This window comes from Artemia franciscana, chromosome 8, assembly GCF_032884065.1.
Source record: "Artemia franciscana chromosome 8, ASM3288406v1, whole genome shotgun sequence".
Taxonomy (NCBI): Eukaryota; Metazoa; Arthropoda; class Branchiopoda; order Anostraca; family Artemiidae; genus Artemia; species Artemia franciscana.
Window position 1 is genome coordinate 41,125,853 of NC_088870.1, and position 15,102 is coordinate 41,140,954.

At 35.5% G+C, this 15,102-nt stretch overlaps 1 protein-coding gene across 1 annotated transcript in view; it reads right to left on the bottom strand.

Moving 5' to 3' along the window:
* The window catches only part of LOC136030439 (DNA polymerase theta-like), a gene marked incomplete in the record, with an annotated part of 266,307 nt that overhangs the window by 48,195 nt on the left and 203,010 nt on the right, over window positions 1-15,102 (bottom strand). The window contains 2 exon segments of the mRNA XM_065709422.1: window positions 1,524-1,665; window positions 10,643-10,886. Coding sequence (XP_065565494.1) covers window positions 1,524-1,665; window positions 10,643-10,886 — 386 coding nt within the window.

A 15,102-nucleotide genomic window follows, 5' to 3' on the forward strand; every position in this document is an offset into this window, starting at 1 on the left:
TGAAACTTTGAAAAATACATGCACTTCTATTGCAGATACAAGTTCGCTTTTGCTTTTGTGTGTTTTGAATGCAATATATCTTCCATAATTACTCCTGATATAACATCTTGCAACAATACTTGTATATAATATCTCGTAATAATTAGGCCTACTAATATCTTGTGCAATTAACCCCAAAAAATTTAACGGTAGAAAAACTCTTTTCACAGTGGCAAATTTTCGTCTTCTCTTTTGAATCAGAGTTGAAAATTCACTTAGGCTGACAAACGTGAGGTTAAAATAAACAAAATTTATTTGTTAATGCACTGACAATTTTTTTTTTCAGATAGATATTACCAGGACTCCGTTTTCGAGAATTTTTTTTTTTAGGAGGATTCCGGAAAAATTTGTTTTAAGTTAGGGATACCCGATCAGACATTGCAGTCTCATTTGGCTGTTTTTGCTTGACAAAATTTGTCACTTTCTGTTAGAATTCAGAATCAACATCCATATTGCATATCACTTGATAGGAGAAATTGTTTCCACTTGGACAAACTGGTGCTGTCTCATTTAAATTCGAATTGAGATTCACTTCTTTGGCCGGCGAAAGTGTCGTTGAAATAAACAAACATTTCTCTTAATGCACTGGAAAAAATTCATTCTGTTTAAATTGATATTGTAAAGATTCAGTTTTTCCCAGACTTTCATGGTTGCAGCAGTAGCTCCAACCTAGTAAGCAACGAACCACGGCCCATAGTAACCAAAAATAAAATAACGCAATTTAATGAAAACTGGCAAGGGAGAAAGAAATTATTTGTAGTTGATTCAGCAAAGGTAAATAATATCTCGATTAGTCTTAAGAAGCGCCATGGTCGAAACTCTGTACAGGAAACTTACATTCCCCTGGCCTGAACAACAAGAAAATAACTTTTCTGCATAGGTTTTTTCATTTTCCTCCACTGATTTTTTTTTCTTCCTTAACTGCTAGTTGGGTACTAGAACATCATAGAGAGCTGTTTAATGGCTTATTTAAAGGGAGACTACTACATCTACATGCTTTTTTGATAAAAACAAGATATGTCATATTTGAGTAACTCTGCTGCCTGATTTTCTTGGATTTTATCTTCACTATATATTATAAAGACTCAAAAGAATTTGCTTCCAACCAGAGATACCAGCCTGAATTAGCATAGCAACATCACTTGGTTGTTTTGTCGCTCCAGGTGGATGGAAATATTCGGTTTACTTTACGTTCGGATCAGAGAATTGAGGATCCATTACTCAGGCTGGCACAATCGTGGTTGAATTAACCCAAAAATTATGTTTATACACAAATGAGAATTATCTCTTCTTTACATATATAAAGCTACAAATCTTTTTTGTCCGAGGAAATCTGAGCAACCCTCCGCAGATTTTCCTCTCAATCAGATATATTAGCCAGAATTGACATAGTGACGTTACTTGGTCGTTTTCCTTGACGAGATTTCTCACCTTCTGTCACAACTTAGCTTGAAAGTAACTTAAATCATACAATCATACCATACCTGAACAATTTCTTTCGCTTCTTCTATGATAAGACTAGCTGCTTCTCTCTCAGTTAACCCTTCTCTTCCAGTAATCCAAATTCGACGAAGCTTTGCTCGTTCTTTCCTTTCGTGATCAAATTCAGTGCCATCTGATTTCTCGCTGCAAGATTTAAAAAAAGAAGCTTAGACAAACAGACACTGTAAGTAGATACATGTTTTTCAACTGAAACAATCCAATCACCAATACTATATTTTTTCACGTGATACAAAAAACCGGTCAATAGGAGAAAACATAAACAATATTTTGCGCAAATAAAAAAAATAAATAAAAAAACTTGAACAAAGTCTTGAATTATGCAATTAGTATATAGTTATACAATGAGTAGAATATTCAGGTAATGGTAAGCTTGTAAATCGAGCAAGGACGTAAATTAATTTACTAAATTGGAAAGACTTCGAATTCAGACGGAGGTTGGAACTACACAAAGATACAAATAAAACCCAAACTCGACTTTCAAAATGGCCTATAAAAAGTTGACGATCATACCTTATTAACGAGTGTTCATTATTGAGAATCCACTGGAGAAACATAGATAAGTTGTTTCATCAACAGCTATTTCCACCAGAAATATCTTTAAGAGACTCTACCTTCCAGTTGAAGAACTTGACTTTATGCATTTTGGTAATAAATCAAAGAGACAAATTCCGCATGCTTAGACAGAGGCGAGGCAAAGATTTCACTAATACATTCAGTACTACCGCTTAAGTGCATAATGTCAGAGAAATAAAAGAAAAGGAGAAAAAACCCTATTTAAGAAAGACATACATGGTGTTTTATTTTGGACGGTCATTTACGAGCTTCGGCTGTCTTGGTGGTGGATCGCTATAAAGATACATTAACGAATTCTTCCAACATCGAGGACTAGCCATCATCGAGAGTTCCCGAGAATCTGTGGTTTGACTGTAATTATACGGCTGAAATTGACTGAAAGGACAGTGAAATTTTAGGGCTTTTTGCCGGCAAGGTTGTCAATCAAAGAGGGTGGCATCACAGGGAACTTCCAAAGCGGGCAAATGATAGCTTATTACAACCGACTTGTCAAACAGTTCGTGGTAACGAACTGTAGTAAGGAGCTACCCGGCTCAATAGTAACCGAAACTCCAAAAAACGAAAATTTCGATATCAATAGTTACATCAAAAGAATTGCATATTTATGCTGATTTTAAATATATATAATTCATCAAGTTTAGTCTTACCCGTCAAAAGTTATGAGCCTGAGAAAATTTGGCTGATTTTAGAAAACAAGGGAAAACGCCCCCTAAAAGTCATTGAATCTTAGCAAAAAATACACCATCAAATTCAGCGCATCAGAGAGCCCTACTGTAGAAGTTTCAAGCGCCTTCTACAAAAATGTGTAATTTTGTATTTTTTGCCAGAATACAGATTACGGATGCATCTATATTTTTTTTTTTTTTTCCAAGGGTGATCGTATCGACCCAGTAGTCCTACATGTCTCAAGAGGGCTCATTCTAATGGAAATTAAAAGTTCTAATACCTTTTTTTAAGTGACCAAAAAACTTGGAAGGTGCCTAGGCCCCCTCCCATCCTCATTTTTTCCCAAAGTAACCGGATCAAAATTCTGAATTAGCAAGTTTGTTCAGCATAGTCGAAAAACCTAATAATTGTGTCTTTCGGGACGAATTAATCCCCCACAGTCCCCTGGGGAGGGGCTGCAAGCTACAAACTTTGACCAGACCCGGGATCAATAAGGAGCGACCCGGCTCAATAGCAACCGAAACTCTAAAAAAAACGGAATTTTGATACCAATAGTTACATCAACAGAATCGCATTTAAATGCTGATTTTAAATATATAAGTTTCGTCAAATTTCGTCAGTCTTACCCATCAAAAGTTACGAGCCTGTGAAAATTTGTCTTATTTTAGAAAATAGGGGGAAACACCCCTTAAAAGTCATAGAATCTTAACGAAAATAACACCATCATATTTAGTATATCAGAGAACCCTACAGGAGAATTTTCAAGCTCCTATCTACAAAAATGTGGAATTTTATATTTTTGCCATTAGACAGGTCACGGATGCGTGTTTAATTGTTTAATTTTTTGTTTTCTTTTTTCCCCAGGGTGATCGTATCGACCCAGTGGTCTTAGAAGGTAGCGAGAGGGTTCAATCTGACGGAAATTAAAAGTTCTAGTGTTCTTTTTAAATGACCAAAAAAATTAGAGGGCACCTAAGCCCCCTCCCACGCTCACTTTTTCCCAAAGTCACCGGATCGACATTCTGAGATAGCCATTTTATTCAGCATAGGCAAAAAACCTAAAAAGTATGTCTTTGGGGACAACTTACTCACCCACAGTCCCCGCAGGAGGGGCTGCAAGTTACAAACTTCGATCAGTTTTTACACATAGCAGTGTTTATACATAAACAGTGTTTACACAGTGTTACAGGAATGGCTATTGGGAAATGTACAGACATTTTCAGGGGGATTTTTTTGGTTAGGAGGAAGAGTTGAGGGGAGGGGGTTATGTGGGGGGTGGGTGGGTGGGAGAATTTCCATGGAGGAAAATGTCACGAGGAAGATAATTTCCATGAAGGGGTTGCAGAATCTTTTTTATAGCATTTTTTAAAGAGCAATGAAAAAATAAATATGAAAAAGTTTCTTCAACTGAAAGTAAGGAGCAGCATTAAAAATTAAAACGAACAGAAATTATTACGCATACGAGGGGTTCGCCTCCTCCTAATCCCTCGCTCTTTGCGATAAAGTAATTTTATTAATTTCAACAATTTATTCTACGGCCTTTATGATTCAGGGGTCATTCTTAAGGAATTGAGACAAAATTTAAGCTTTAGTGTAAAGAGCGAGGTATTGACGAGGGGGCGAACCCCCTCATATACGCAATATGAACATACGAATTTAGAAGTTCGTTACGTAAGGTAATTTGTAAGTTAAGTATATGTTTACTAGTGAAAACTTTCGTAAAATCGAAAGTTCTAGTTGCCTTTTGAGCAACCAAAAATTCGAGGGTAACTAGGCCTGCTCCCCCGCTCCTCTTTTTATCAAAATCGTCCGATCAAAACTATGAGAAAGCCATTTAGCCCCCCAAAAAATTAATATGCAAATTTGATTTTAATTATTCATGTTCGGAGAGCCAAAATCAAAACACGCATTAATTCAAAAACGTTCAGAAATTAAAAAAAAAAAGAAGTTTTTTTTAACTGAAAGTAAGGAGTGACATTAAAACTTAAAACGAACAGAAATTACTCCGTATATGAAAGGGTATATGAAATACGCTAAAGTTTTTTACGGTTTTAAAACGTACAGTTGAAAGATTCAAACTTTAGCGTAAAGAGCGGGCGTTGAGGAGGGAACAGCCCCTTTCATATACGGAGTAATTTCTATTCGTTTTAAGTTTTAATGTCACTCCTTGCTTTCAGTTAAAAAAACTTGTTTTTTTAAATTTAATTTACATATAGTAAGGGCTATTGGGAAGTGCACAAACGTTTTCAAGGGGATTATTTCGTGTTGGGGGGAGGTGGGTCAAGGGAGGGTGTTATGTTGGAGGATCTTTCTACAGAGGAATTCTATCGTGAGCGAAGAAAATTACCATGAAGGGGCGGCAGGATTTTCTAGTATTATTAAAAGAAAAACAATGAGACAATAAATAAAAAAAAAAAAAAATCAGCTGGAAGTAAGGGACAGCCTTAAAACCTAAAAAGAACAAAAATTATTACATAAACAAGAGGCTTCATTTCCTCCACAATACCTTGCTCTTTACGCTAAAGTATTTTTATTGATTTCCACTATTTATTCTACGGCCTTTGCGATTCAGGGGTCATTATTAAAGAATTGGGACAGAATTCAAGCTTTAGTGTAAAGAGCGAGATATTGACGAGGGGGCAAGCCCCCTAATATACATAATTAAAATATACAAATATAGAAGTTCGTTACGTAAGTTAATTCGTAAGTTACGTATATTTAGTACTAATAAAAACGGTCTTAAAAAACGTTCTAGTTGCCTTTTTAAGTAACCAAAAACTTGAGGACAACTAGGCCTCCTCCCCCGCCCCTTTTTTCATTAAAATCGTCTGATCAAAACTACGAGAAAGCCATTTAGCCAAAAAATAAATAAATATGCAAATTTCGTTTTCATTATTCATGTGTGATGAGCCAAAATCAAAACATGCATTAATTCAAAAACAGTTCCGAAATTAAATGTAAAAAAAGAAGTTTTTTTTTAACTGCAAGTAAGGAATGACATTAAAACTTAAAACGAACAGAAGTTATTCCGTATATGAAAGGGGCTGTCCCCTCCTCAACGCCTCACTCTTTACGCTGAAATTTTTCATTGTTTTAAAAAGTAGAGTTGTGAGAAAGAGTAAAACTTTAAGGTAAAGAGCCAGGCGTTAGGACAGGAAAACCCCTTTCATATACGGAATAATTTCTGTTCGTTTTAAGTTTTAATGTCACTCCTTACTTGCAGTTAAAAAAAACTTCTTTTTTAATTAATTATTACAAGCGGCCAAACTTCCAAAGCGGTCAAATAATAGTTCCTTTGAGCTGATTTTTTCCAAGCAGGTATGGTGGAATATTTTTAGAGGCGGCCATTCCCTGAACTTTAAAAAGTAAATTCTGCTCCATTTAATAAAAAAAAAGAACAAGATTTACACTTTCTAATTAAATTTAATCAAAATTAATTATCGAGGCACAAAACACGAGAAGTTAAATACATTTTCTAAGATTCTCAGGAAACTAGGTTCCGGCTTTTAGTTTTTTGTCATTTATTCGGATCTCTTACCAAAGCTCTACAAGTTACGGGAAGACTGTCTAATCAATTGTAAAAAGCTTGGCACATAAACCAAAGAAGTTCAGAATGAACGAGATCCGGTATTTCTTTAAGGTAAGCACATCACCCTAGATAGTTCCTGAGAGGCCATGGGTCGAAAGAGGTAGAACTTGTCTATGCGTGAAGTTTTCCTTCGACAAGCATAGGCTGAAATCGCCCGTGTGACAGCTAAGTCAACCCGTTGCGATCATGAGACAAGGTGCGATATTAGACTCAAGTTTCATCGTTAATTACCAGAATTTATGAAAACTAAGCACTACTTGTGAAATATGTGTTTTGTGTGTTTTAATGTTGGGTTTCTAAATTGCAAGTTTAGCGTCAAAGTCATAATACGTTTTTTTTTTTTGGGGGGGGGGATCAAGCACCATAAATTATATGTGTAGTTAGTTCTTTTTTATTTATGACATTTATATTTTGATGTTAATAATTTAAATGACTAATATTTATGATTATTTTTTTATTCGAAAAGCCATCTTGTTGCCCAAAAAAATGAACCCCAAATTATGCTACTTTTACCATCACAAAACAAACGCAAAAAAAGGATTACTTATTAAAAGCACTAACAAAATAGGGCACAAAAGAGTTGGTAAATCTATCTGTATCACACTTGACAGGTTACAGTTTATTCTGATGCTTTGTAAGACTGCTGATTGATGGAGTGGGAGGGTGTAAAATAGATCTTTTTTTTATCGTTTAATTATGTCGCTTTTCTAAACTTCACTACTAGATCATATCTTCGATAAAAAACCTCTTGGGAGGTTTCACTGTTGTTTTAGTAGCATGTTTCGAACATCTTCTATTTCCGTTTACAAATAAATAGCGTTCTAAGTTTGGAGATCCCAGGCAGGGCAGCGATACTTAAGGATATGCTTAATATAAGTTATATACCTAAGCAGGAGTTGATGATCTGAGAAGCTCATCCTGCACATACATGTTACTATCTAGACTGAGAAGTGGCATCTGCATGTAATACTGCTTAAACTACTGTTTGAGCTTTGTTTCTTCTTAGACGGACACTGGTTATATGATTAAATGACGTACTGTCTTTTTTTTTATCAAGTTCAGTTCAATATAATACCACTCTGGCAGAGGAATGGCACATCTGGGATCATCACATTTCATCTGGGAACATTTAATTTTCGGCTAATTGATTTACACTTGTTGATGAAGTCTGCCAACATTGTTGGGTCAAATTGCTGCTTTGCATTTTCAACTATGGACTTGAAAACTACAAACTAGTCGTCTATGAGCTTAAAATGTTCTCCAACTCTGATAGAAATGAGTTGATACCATCAAGGAATAAAATAGCAGCTAGTTTTGTTCCTTAGGGGCAGCTGCAGACTAATTCTGACCACTCAGAATAGCTGTCTTGGTCAAAATTGGGAAGACTGAATGTGACCTCTTTCGTAGATACTCTCTCACAAATAGCAGTAGCATGCGTTTTCTAGCATCCATCTTTTTTAGATTTTTATGAATCTTTAGGTGAACTATACTAGTGGTAGTAGTAGAACAATTTTATTAGAAATAAACATTTCTAAATCGATAGCTCAGCATAAGCGAAGCTTGCGAGGCTGTACTAAATTCAAAGAAAATAAAGAGACAATATGGAGAATAAGAAAACAATGAGAATGAGACCATATACTGAAATCAAAAAAAAAAAAAAAAAAAAAAAAAAAAAAAAAAAAAAACCATAAACAATACACTACCTTGCGTGATCCCAAGAAAAAAAAAAAAAATACATAAATATTACAAATGAATAGCCTATGTAGAATGTATTTTAATTAATCTGTTTCAAAAGCATACCTACCGAGCAACTCCACACGCAAATCAGACTTAAACTGGCCAAGGCTACCTATTTCCTTGATATCTATACTCAGTTTATTCCAAGGTTTTGAAGCTCTGTAAATCAGTGAAAAAGAAGACCTACTTGAAACTAATCGAGGAACCTCAGTATTACCCCGTATCCGAGTAATGTGGTGGTGAACATCAGACCTCCCACAAAATATTCCTTTAAAACAATCAGGAAGGCTATCACTGTAATACTTATATATAAAAATCTACGAATAAAAATCACATAATCCAGCTGCAGGCATTATATTTAAATCTCTATACACAGACCTCAAAGACTCCTGGTTCCCAACATCACAAAAAACTCGGATAGCATTATTCTGGATCACACCGATTGGACGAACTATCGAAGGGAAAGTACCAAGCCAAATCGACGAGCATTATCGGTGCTCGGTTCGGTGCATTAGTACTAGATCTCCTGCCGTTTTACTGCCTCACACCCCTGTTCACTTGGATCTATCAAAGATGCAATCTGCTGTAACAGAGCACATTAAATAAGACCCTCTGCTACTTTCGTTAGATTAGTAGTTACGGATATAGTTCTCGGTTAATCACCGAATTGGGGAGTCTTCATTTTTGGTATGACAGGGAAAAATGCAGCGTCACACCACTTAGGAAATGCCTGTTCACAGAAACACTGTTTCATTATCAATATGACGGGATTTGCCAGGGATGGGGAGTACTCACAGAGAATTCCTTTGGGTAAGAACCACAATTTTCGCGTGACTTCCTAATTTCACGGAAAGAGTATCAATTCTGCCACTCCTTTGATTTCTTCTAAACTACACTAAATTGTCTGTCTCTTAAATTCGTCTAAAATTTGTAATCGGGAAGCTCTAAAGCCCTCCAATACCATTTTTGATAAATCAAAAGTTATACCTTGCTTCGGGTTCTTCAATACCACAGACTGAAAATCCTTTTAAGACTTAGACTCAACCAAAGCATAACAAGTCTACCTTTCTATTAAAATGCTGCTATAAACTTCCTATTTTATAAGGACTACTTCCCTGATTCGGACACAGCTCCTGGGACTGCTCGAATTCTGTATTTCAGAGAGGCACCTTTTTGTTAACATTTAAAACCAGTTCGAAAAAAGGCAAGCTTAAAATATTAGTTTGACCCTATTTAGAGTAACAGGGGTATCAAGAGCAACAAAAGATGTTGAAGAGGCGTTAGAATCTGTCTAATTTATTCAACCTCCAAAATTGGTTGAAAAATTGCAGTCAATGAGTGCTCTCCAAAGCTTGTGCGATCACCTGTTGTATATGATAAGCTCTGAAAAACCCGCCATTGCACTCACTGTGGCCCCAAAATAACCTAATTTCTTGCATTGAGGAAACTGGTTAGTTTTCTCCAGAACTTAAAAAAAGGCGTCATGCCCCCCTTCCAAACATATGAAAAAGAAAATGGTGGAATATCAATTCATTAGCCCAAGATACATAAAGTCAACAAACTGATGCAATTAATCTATTTCGCAACTAGTCACAAAATTTGTTCGAACCAAATGAATTCAGAAGGTTCGTAATTTTTCATCTATAAATGGCAACATTAAAAAAAAAAGACCTTTTTCAATTTTAAAATGTACGAAAGGTAATAAAAAAATTAGACATTTCAACAAAAAATTTCCCTACTGGTAAAGTAGTAAGGTCCTTTAATAGAAATTGTCATTAGTAAAGACAACAATTCAGATTTAAATTAGGAGAAGCCCTTTTCCTCAAGGAGACGGTTGCTTTGACCAAGAATCCTTGTAAACCAAAGCGAAGACCTTCTTGGACACGCGAATTATTAGGCTAAAAAGACAATTATTATGGCTGACCGTGTTTCAAATACTAGGTTGTACGAAAAATTTGGTTTAATCTAGCTTTCTAGCACTATAAAGAGATAAAGGTTGAGATAGCTAGGACATATTCTGCGGATGAAGGATGACAAATTTCCAAAAATCGTCCTGTTCGACCAACCATATAGGGCCAAACAAAAAGCTGGTCGATCCCGAATGGGTTGGGAGGAGGTCGTAAGGAAGGATTTAAGGGAAATCGGAACTTACTGGGAAGGTGAAAGAAGGAGGCTCCGAATAGATTGGGATGGAAGAGGAATGTGCGTAGCTGTGTCGGCCTCAGGTGACTGGTTGCTGCAGTCGGTTGTTAGTAGTAGCAGTAGTATCCAATGTATTAAAAGCAATAGTTAGGTGAGAAACAAAAATTCTTCATTGGTATTTGGAATAGATATGCACTTGAGTAAGGTTATGATCTTACACCCCAGTCCAAAAGCAAATATTGTCACCAACTATCACCAATTGAACATATGACCTAGACAAATCATCACTACGCACAAACAAAACACACAATTCAGGGATATTCCTTCTCCATTGGCAACCCTACTACCTGACGCTGCACAGGTATAACTATGTATGTAAAATTCCAGACTCACCTTTCAAAAGCAGCTGCATTTAACAAAATAACTTCTAGATCATCTAGATTAGCATCTGCAACTTCGGTTACAGTTTCTAACCCAGCTTTATGGAGAATTCTTGCTCTACTGGCATTTAAAGACGGAATTTGTATTAAGTCGATGAGGTCTCTCTGTATACCAAAATTGAGTCGATCTTGGAACTGATCAAGAAGCATCTCCAAACTCGTCCACCCCAATCTTCGGCAAAACGATGTAACCATTCCTAAAAGAAAACAAGTTTATGAACATATAAGTAATAAAACGAATATTAAAAGCACTTTATAAAATATTAGGCAATATAAACGATTTTATAAAGAAGTAAATAAACATAAAAATTAATCACGCATTCTATTTTTTTTTTATTTCATGTTTGCTCCAAAAACATATTTCTAAACTTTCCAAAGAAAATCATAAGATTGATCCCACTAAATTTTATTATTAATTCCTATATCACAACAATAATCTTTAATAACAAGTAAAAATGAAGAAATTACAAAATTTAATACTATAAAATAACATACAAAATTTCAAATTATACAAAATAGATATAAAAAATAAAAAATAAATGATAATATAATGAACAAATAACATAAAAAACAAAAAACAATAAATACAATAAAACAAAAAATAAAATAATTAAAATAAAATAATCTATAAAATTTTATATATAAAACGGATAATAAAATTTAATATATTAAAATAAAATAGAAATAATAAAAAGTTTCGCTTCAATGAATTTAGCAAAACTTCCATAAAGGGAATATTCACACACAAAAAAAATATATTCCCTTGGTATTCGTAAGATTTACTGGAGTATTTAATTTTATGCTCTAAATTCACAGCTTTCTTATTTAGAACGCAATGAACGCTTCTTTGGGTTGCAATAAGAATTTGAGGAAAAGGCCATGGACAAAATCTTTGCTGGCATTTAGAAGTCATTCATTGTTTATAAATGGAAAAAAACTACCATCATTTAGACCACTCATAAATTCAATACCAATTTCACAAAGTCACATTAAAAAATTAAATGGCACGAATGTTACATCCAAATACCTTACACTAGAACAGTCTAGATACTGCTACAAATACAGTAATAAAGAAAAAACAGATATTCACCGTGGAAGATAGGTAAAATAACCAAATATGTTTCGGTTATTTAAGAATCTGACAGAACCTGGATGTGCAAAAAAAAAAAAAAAAAAAAAAAAAAAAAAAAAAAAAAAAAAAAAAAAAAAAAAAAAAAAAAAAAAAACTGAGATAAAGCACCACTTTGGTGAAAAGTGACATCTTTTTGTTCCAAAGTTTATATACAGTTGAGAAATGCTTCGTTTTATCACAAATTTGCAAAATGAATCTCTGATTTGTCCTTTTATATCCCAAATTTTTAAAAATTCTAAATTTCCAAAAAAATTCTAATTCCAAAATTGTTAGTTTAATTTTTCACACTAAGGGATAAAATTATTTTTCAACCTTTAATACTGGCATTTCTTGATGTACTATTTTGGTAGGTGGCATGTTTAAAACATGAATTCCATCATGCCGTTATTCAAATGTTTCTTATTTAACCTATAATCCATTTTTTAGGTTGTTTAGTGGCTTCTTTTTTTCTTTAAATTGAAAACTTAATGTTTGAAACACATATGTAAAGCACAAATACTTTAAAGCATTCATAGCGTCGTCCCCCCCCCCCAACTTCCTGTTATAATTGCTAAATTAGTTTGTACTTGCTGTGCCAACGCGAGGGCTTAGGGAACTTTCACCAGTGTTCTCTCCCCTCAAATCACAAGGTAATTTGCCTGTATTTTTCCTTTTTTGTGAGTTATCCCCCCTCCCCCAAGTCACACTAGTGGCGACAATTAGATTTAAAAACTGGTATATCAAAACTCCTTCCAAGTACCATTTGAATTTCATGCAATCCTACAAAAGGGTAGATATTCATTAAAGCTTAAATATATAGCAGTTTTTGCAGCAAAAATGTATCATTCAGCTAAGTTGTAGGTAAATTATCAAATACCGTCAGAGACGAAAAATAATTCAAACAGAAATAGAACATCAAGAAAGCGCTCATTTGAACAGATATAAAACATCAAGAGCCCCTTTGAAAAAAATAAAAAAGATCGACCCACAGCAAAGAGCTGTTAAGGCATTTTCTATACAAAAAGGAATAATTTTACTGAGACAGCATTCGTGTCTACTATCTTGCACGGTTATACGAGGGGGGGGGGGGTGAGGCAGAAAAGAACAGAAAATAAAAAGTAATCTGGTTTTCTACTGCTGAGGACTTTGTAAAAAGGAAAGCTTCAGGTAGATTGATTTGGAGGAGGAGCATACGCAGCTATTTTGGCATCAGGCAGCTTGGTGCTGCAGCGAGTTTTTAATAATAGTAGCAGTATTAACATGATTAATGTGCCATTTCATTATGATTTTCAGTTTCCTATTTAGATCATACCAACAAGGGTAGCAGGATCATTATCTATATATTTCAAAAACCAGTAAAAGGCAACTCACTGCTTAAGACACATATCACTGCTTCCCATACACACACACACACACACACACACAAAATGATTTTCACTGTTGCTCAAGATACGGACTGCAATTCTCCAATAGACTTAGACCTTAGTTCCTCCTGTGCCGCTAGAGGCACCCAGAAAGAGCCGCTAATAATCTCTCATATGTGCTGCTGCCAAGACGTCTTCCCATTGGGGTTAGACTGTCGAATTGATAAACTTAAGGTCCTGCTGGTATGTACGACGAAGAGTATTTTTGGCCTTCTTTTTCTTCGAGTTCTCTCTTGTTGCCACTCGAGTTCCGTTCTGGGGAGCCTATCATCCGCCATATGAATTATGTATCCCAAGTAGCGCCATCTTCGTTGGCGTATGACATCTGTTACCAGGGGCTGATGCGTGATAGAGAGAACTGTCTGGTTTTGTGGTCGCTCTAGTTAATGTTCATTATCCTGTGAAGACACTTGTTCTCGAAAGCGAGAATCCTCTTTTCTTGCTTTTGGTTCAGTTTCCAGCGTTCAGAGCTATAGAGGAGGGCAGAGATGACGTTACTGTTGGACAGCCTCAATTTCAGTTTCAGGGAGTACTTTTTCAATCGCCAAATTGGCTTTAGTCAACTAAAAGCTCCAGTGGCTTGTCCAATCCTAGACTGTACCTCCTTTTCACTTGACCCAGTTTGTTCGACTGTACTTCCGAGGCTGGCACGTACGCAGGGGGGGGGGGGCCTTCGGGCCCGCCCCCCCCCGAAATTTTGTGAAATATTTAATTTCCCCATGGTTTCTTGGGATTGCTGGCAAAAATAGGACATTTATTAAGAATCTAGATACATGTGTGAAGCCTTTTTTGGGGGATTTTACAGCATGCAATTATCCGGTCAAGTCACTGCCCAATTATTCCCATTTTCTGTCTAACTTTTTACCCTCTTTGAAGTAATTAGCAATTGTACTGTTATTTTTTTCGTAAAGAGAGTTTGTTTTCCACAGAAAAATAGAATTATCCTTGATATTAGGGCGTTCATCCCCCCTTTTCGTGATAAAGTACAGCTTTTAATGGATCAATTTTGGAAACTATCATTTTTCATTAAAATCTACGTTTTTGCAATAGAAGAACTACCCCCCGCAGCACCCATATTGCAGTGTTAACCCTAAAATTTCCCTTTCAGTGGGATATAATAGATTAATCACTGGTTCTAAATCGCTATGAACATAACCTGAGCCTAAAACGTACTTTTGAGACTTCAGTCTTCTTCCCCCCATCCGCTACAATACTACAGATTAAAGTTAATCTGTATTTTCTGTATAAAAAAAGTGCTACTTTATATCTGCTGTTTCGAAGGTTTTGGCCCCCCCCCCCGAAAAGAAATTCCTGCGTACGTGCCTGTTCCGAGGTATCTGAATTCCACTACCTGCTCTACTGAATTGTTCCCATACATTATCCCAAGTGCTGAGTCGCTCGTTGCCATGCTTTTTGTCTTGTCCGAACTAATCTTCAGTTCCAAAAGATTTGCTTTCTCTCGTATAATATTGAGAAGCTCCTGGAGCATTTCTTTGTTTGTCTCTATCAGGGTGATGTCGTCACCGCGAAATCAAGATCTACTAGTCGTTTATTATGGCATAATTTGGATCCAAGCAATAACATTCAGATTATCCAAAACAAGAGTTTCACATCTGAGTCAGCTATAAACGGCAATCCTTTTTCGCCTCACAGTTCTTTTTAAGACACATTTGAAAACTTTTGGTTACTAGGAATTAGGTTACTAGTAATTAGGTTCGTTCCTAATTAGGTTGCGTCTGACACTGCAGCACCACAACCAATTTTTTCTTATTATTATTATCAATATTTTTGGTATTATTATTTATTTCTTTATTATTATCATTGTTTTGGCATCCGCCGCAAGCTAGTAAAGAATCAAGTCTATCCTAAGGTGACCGA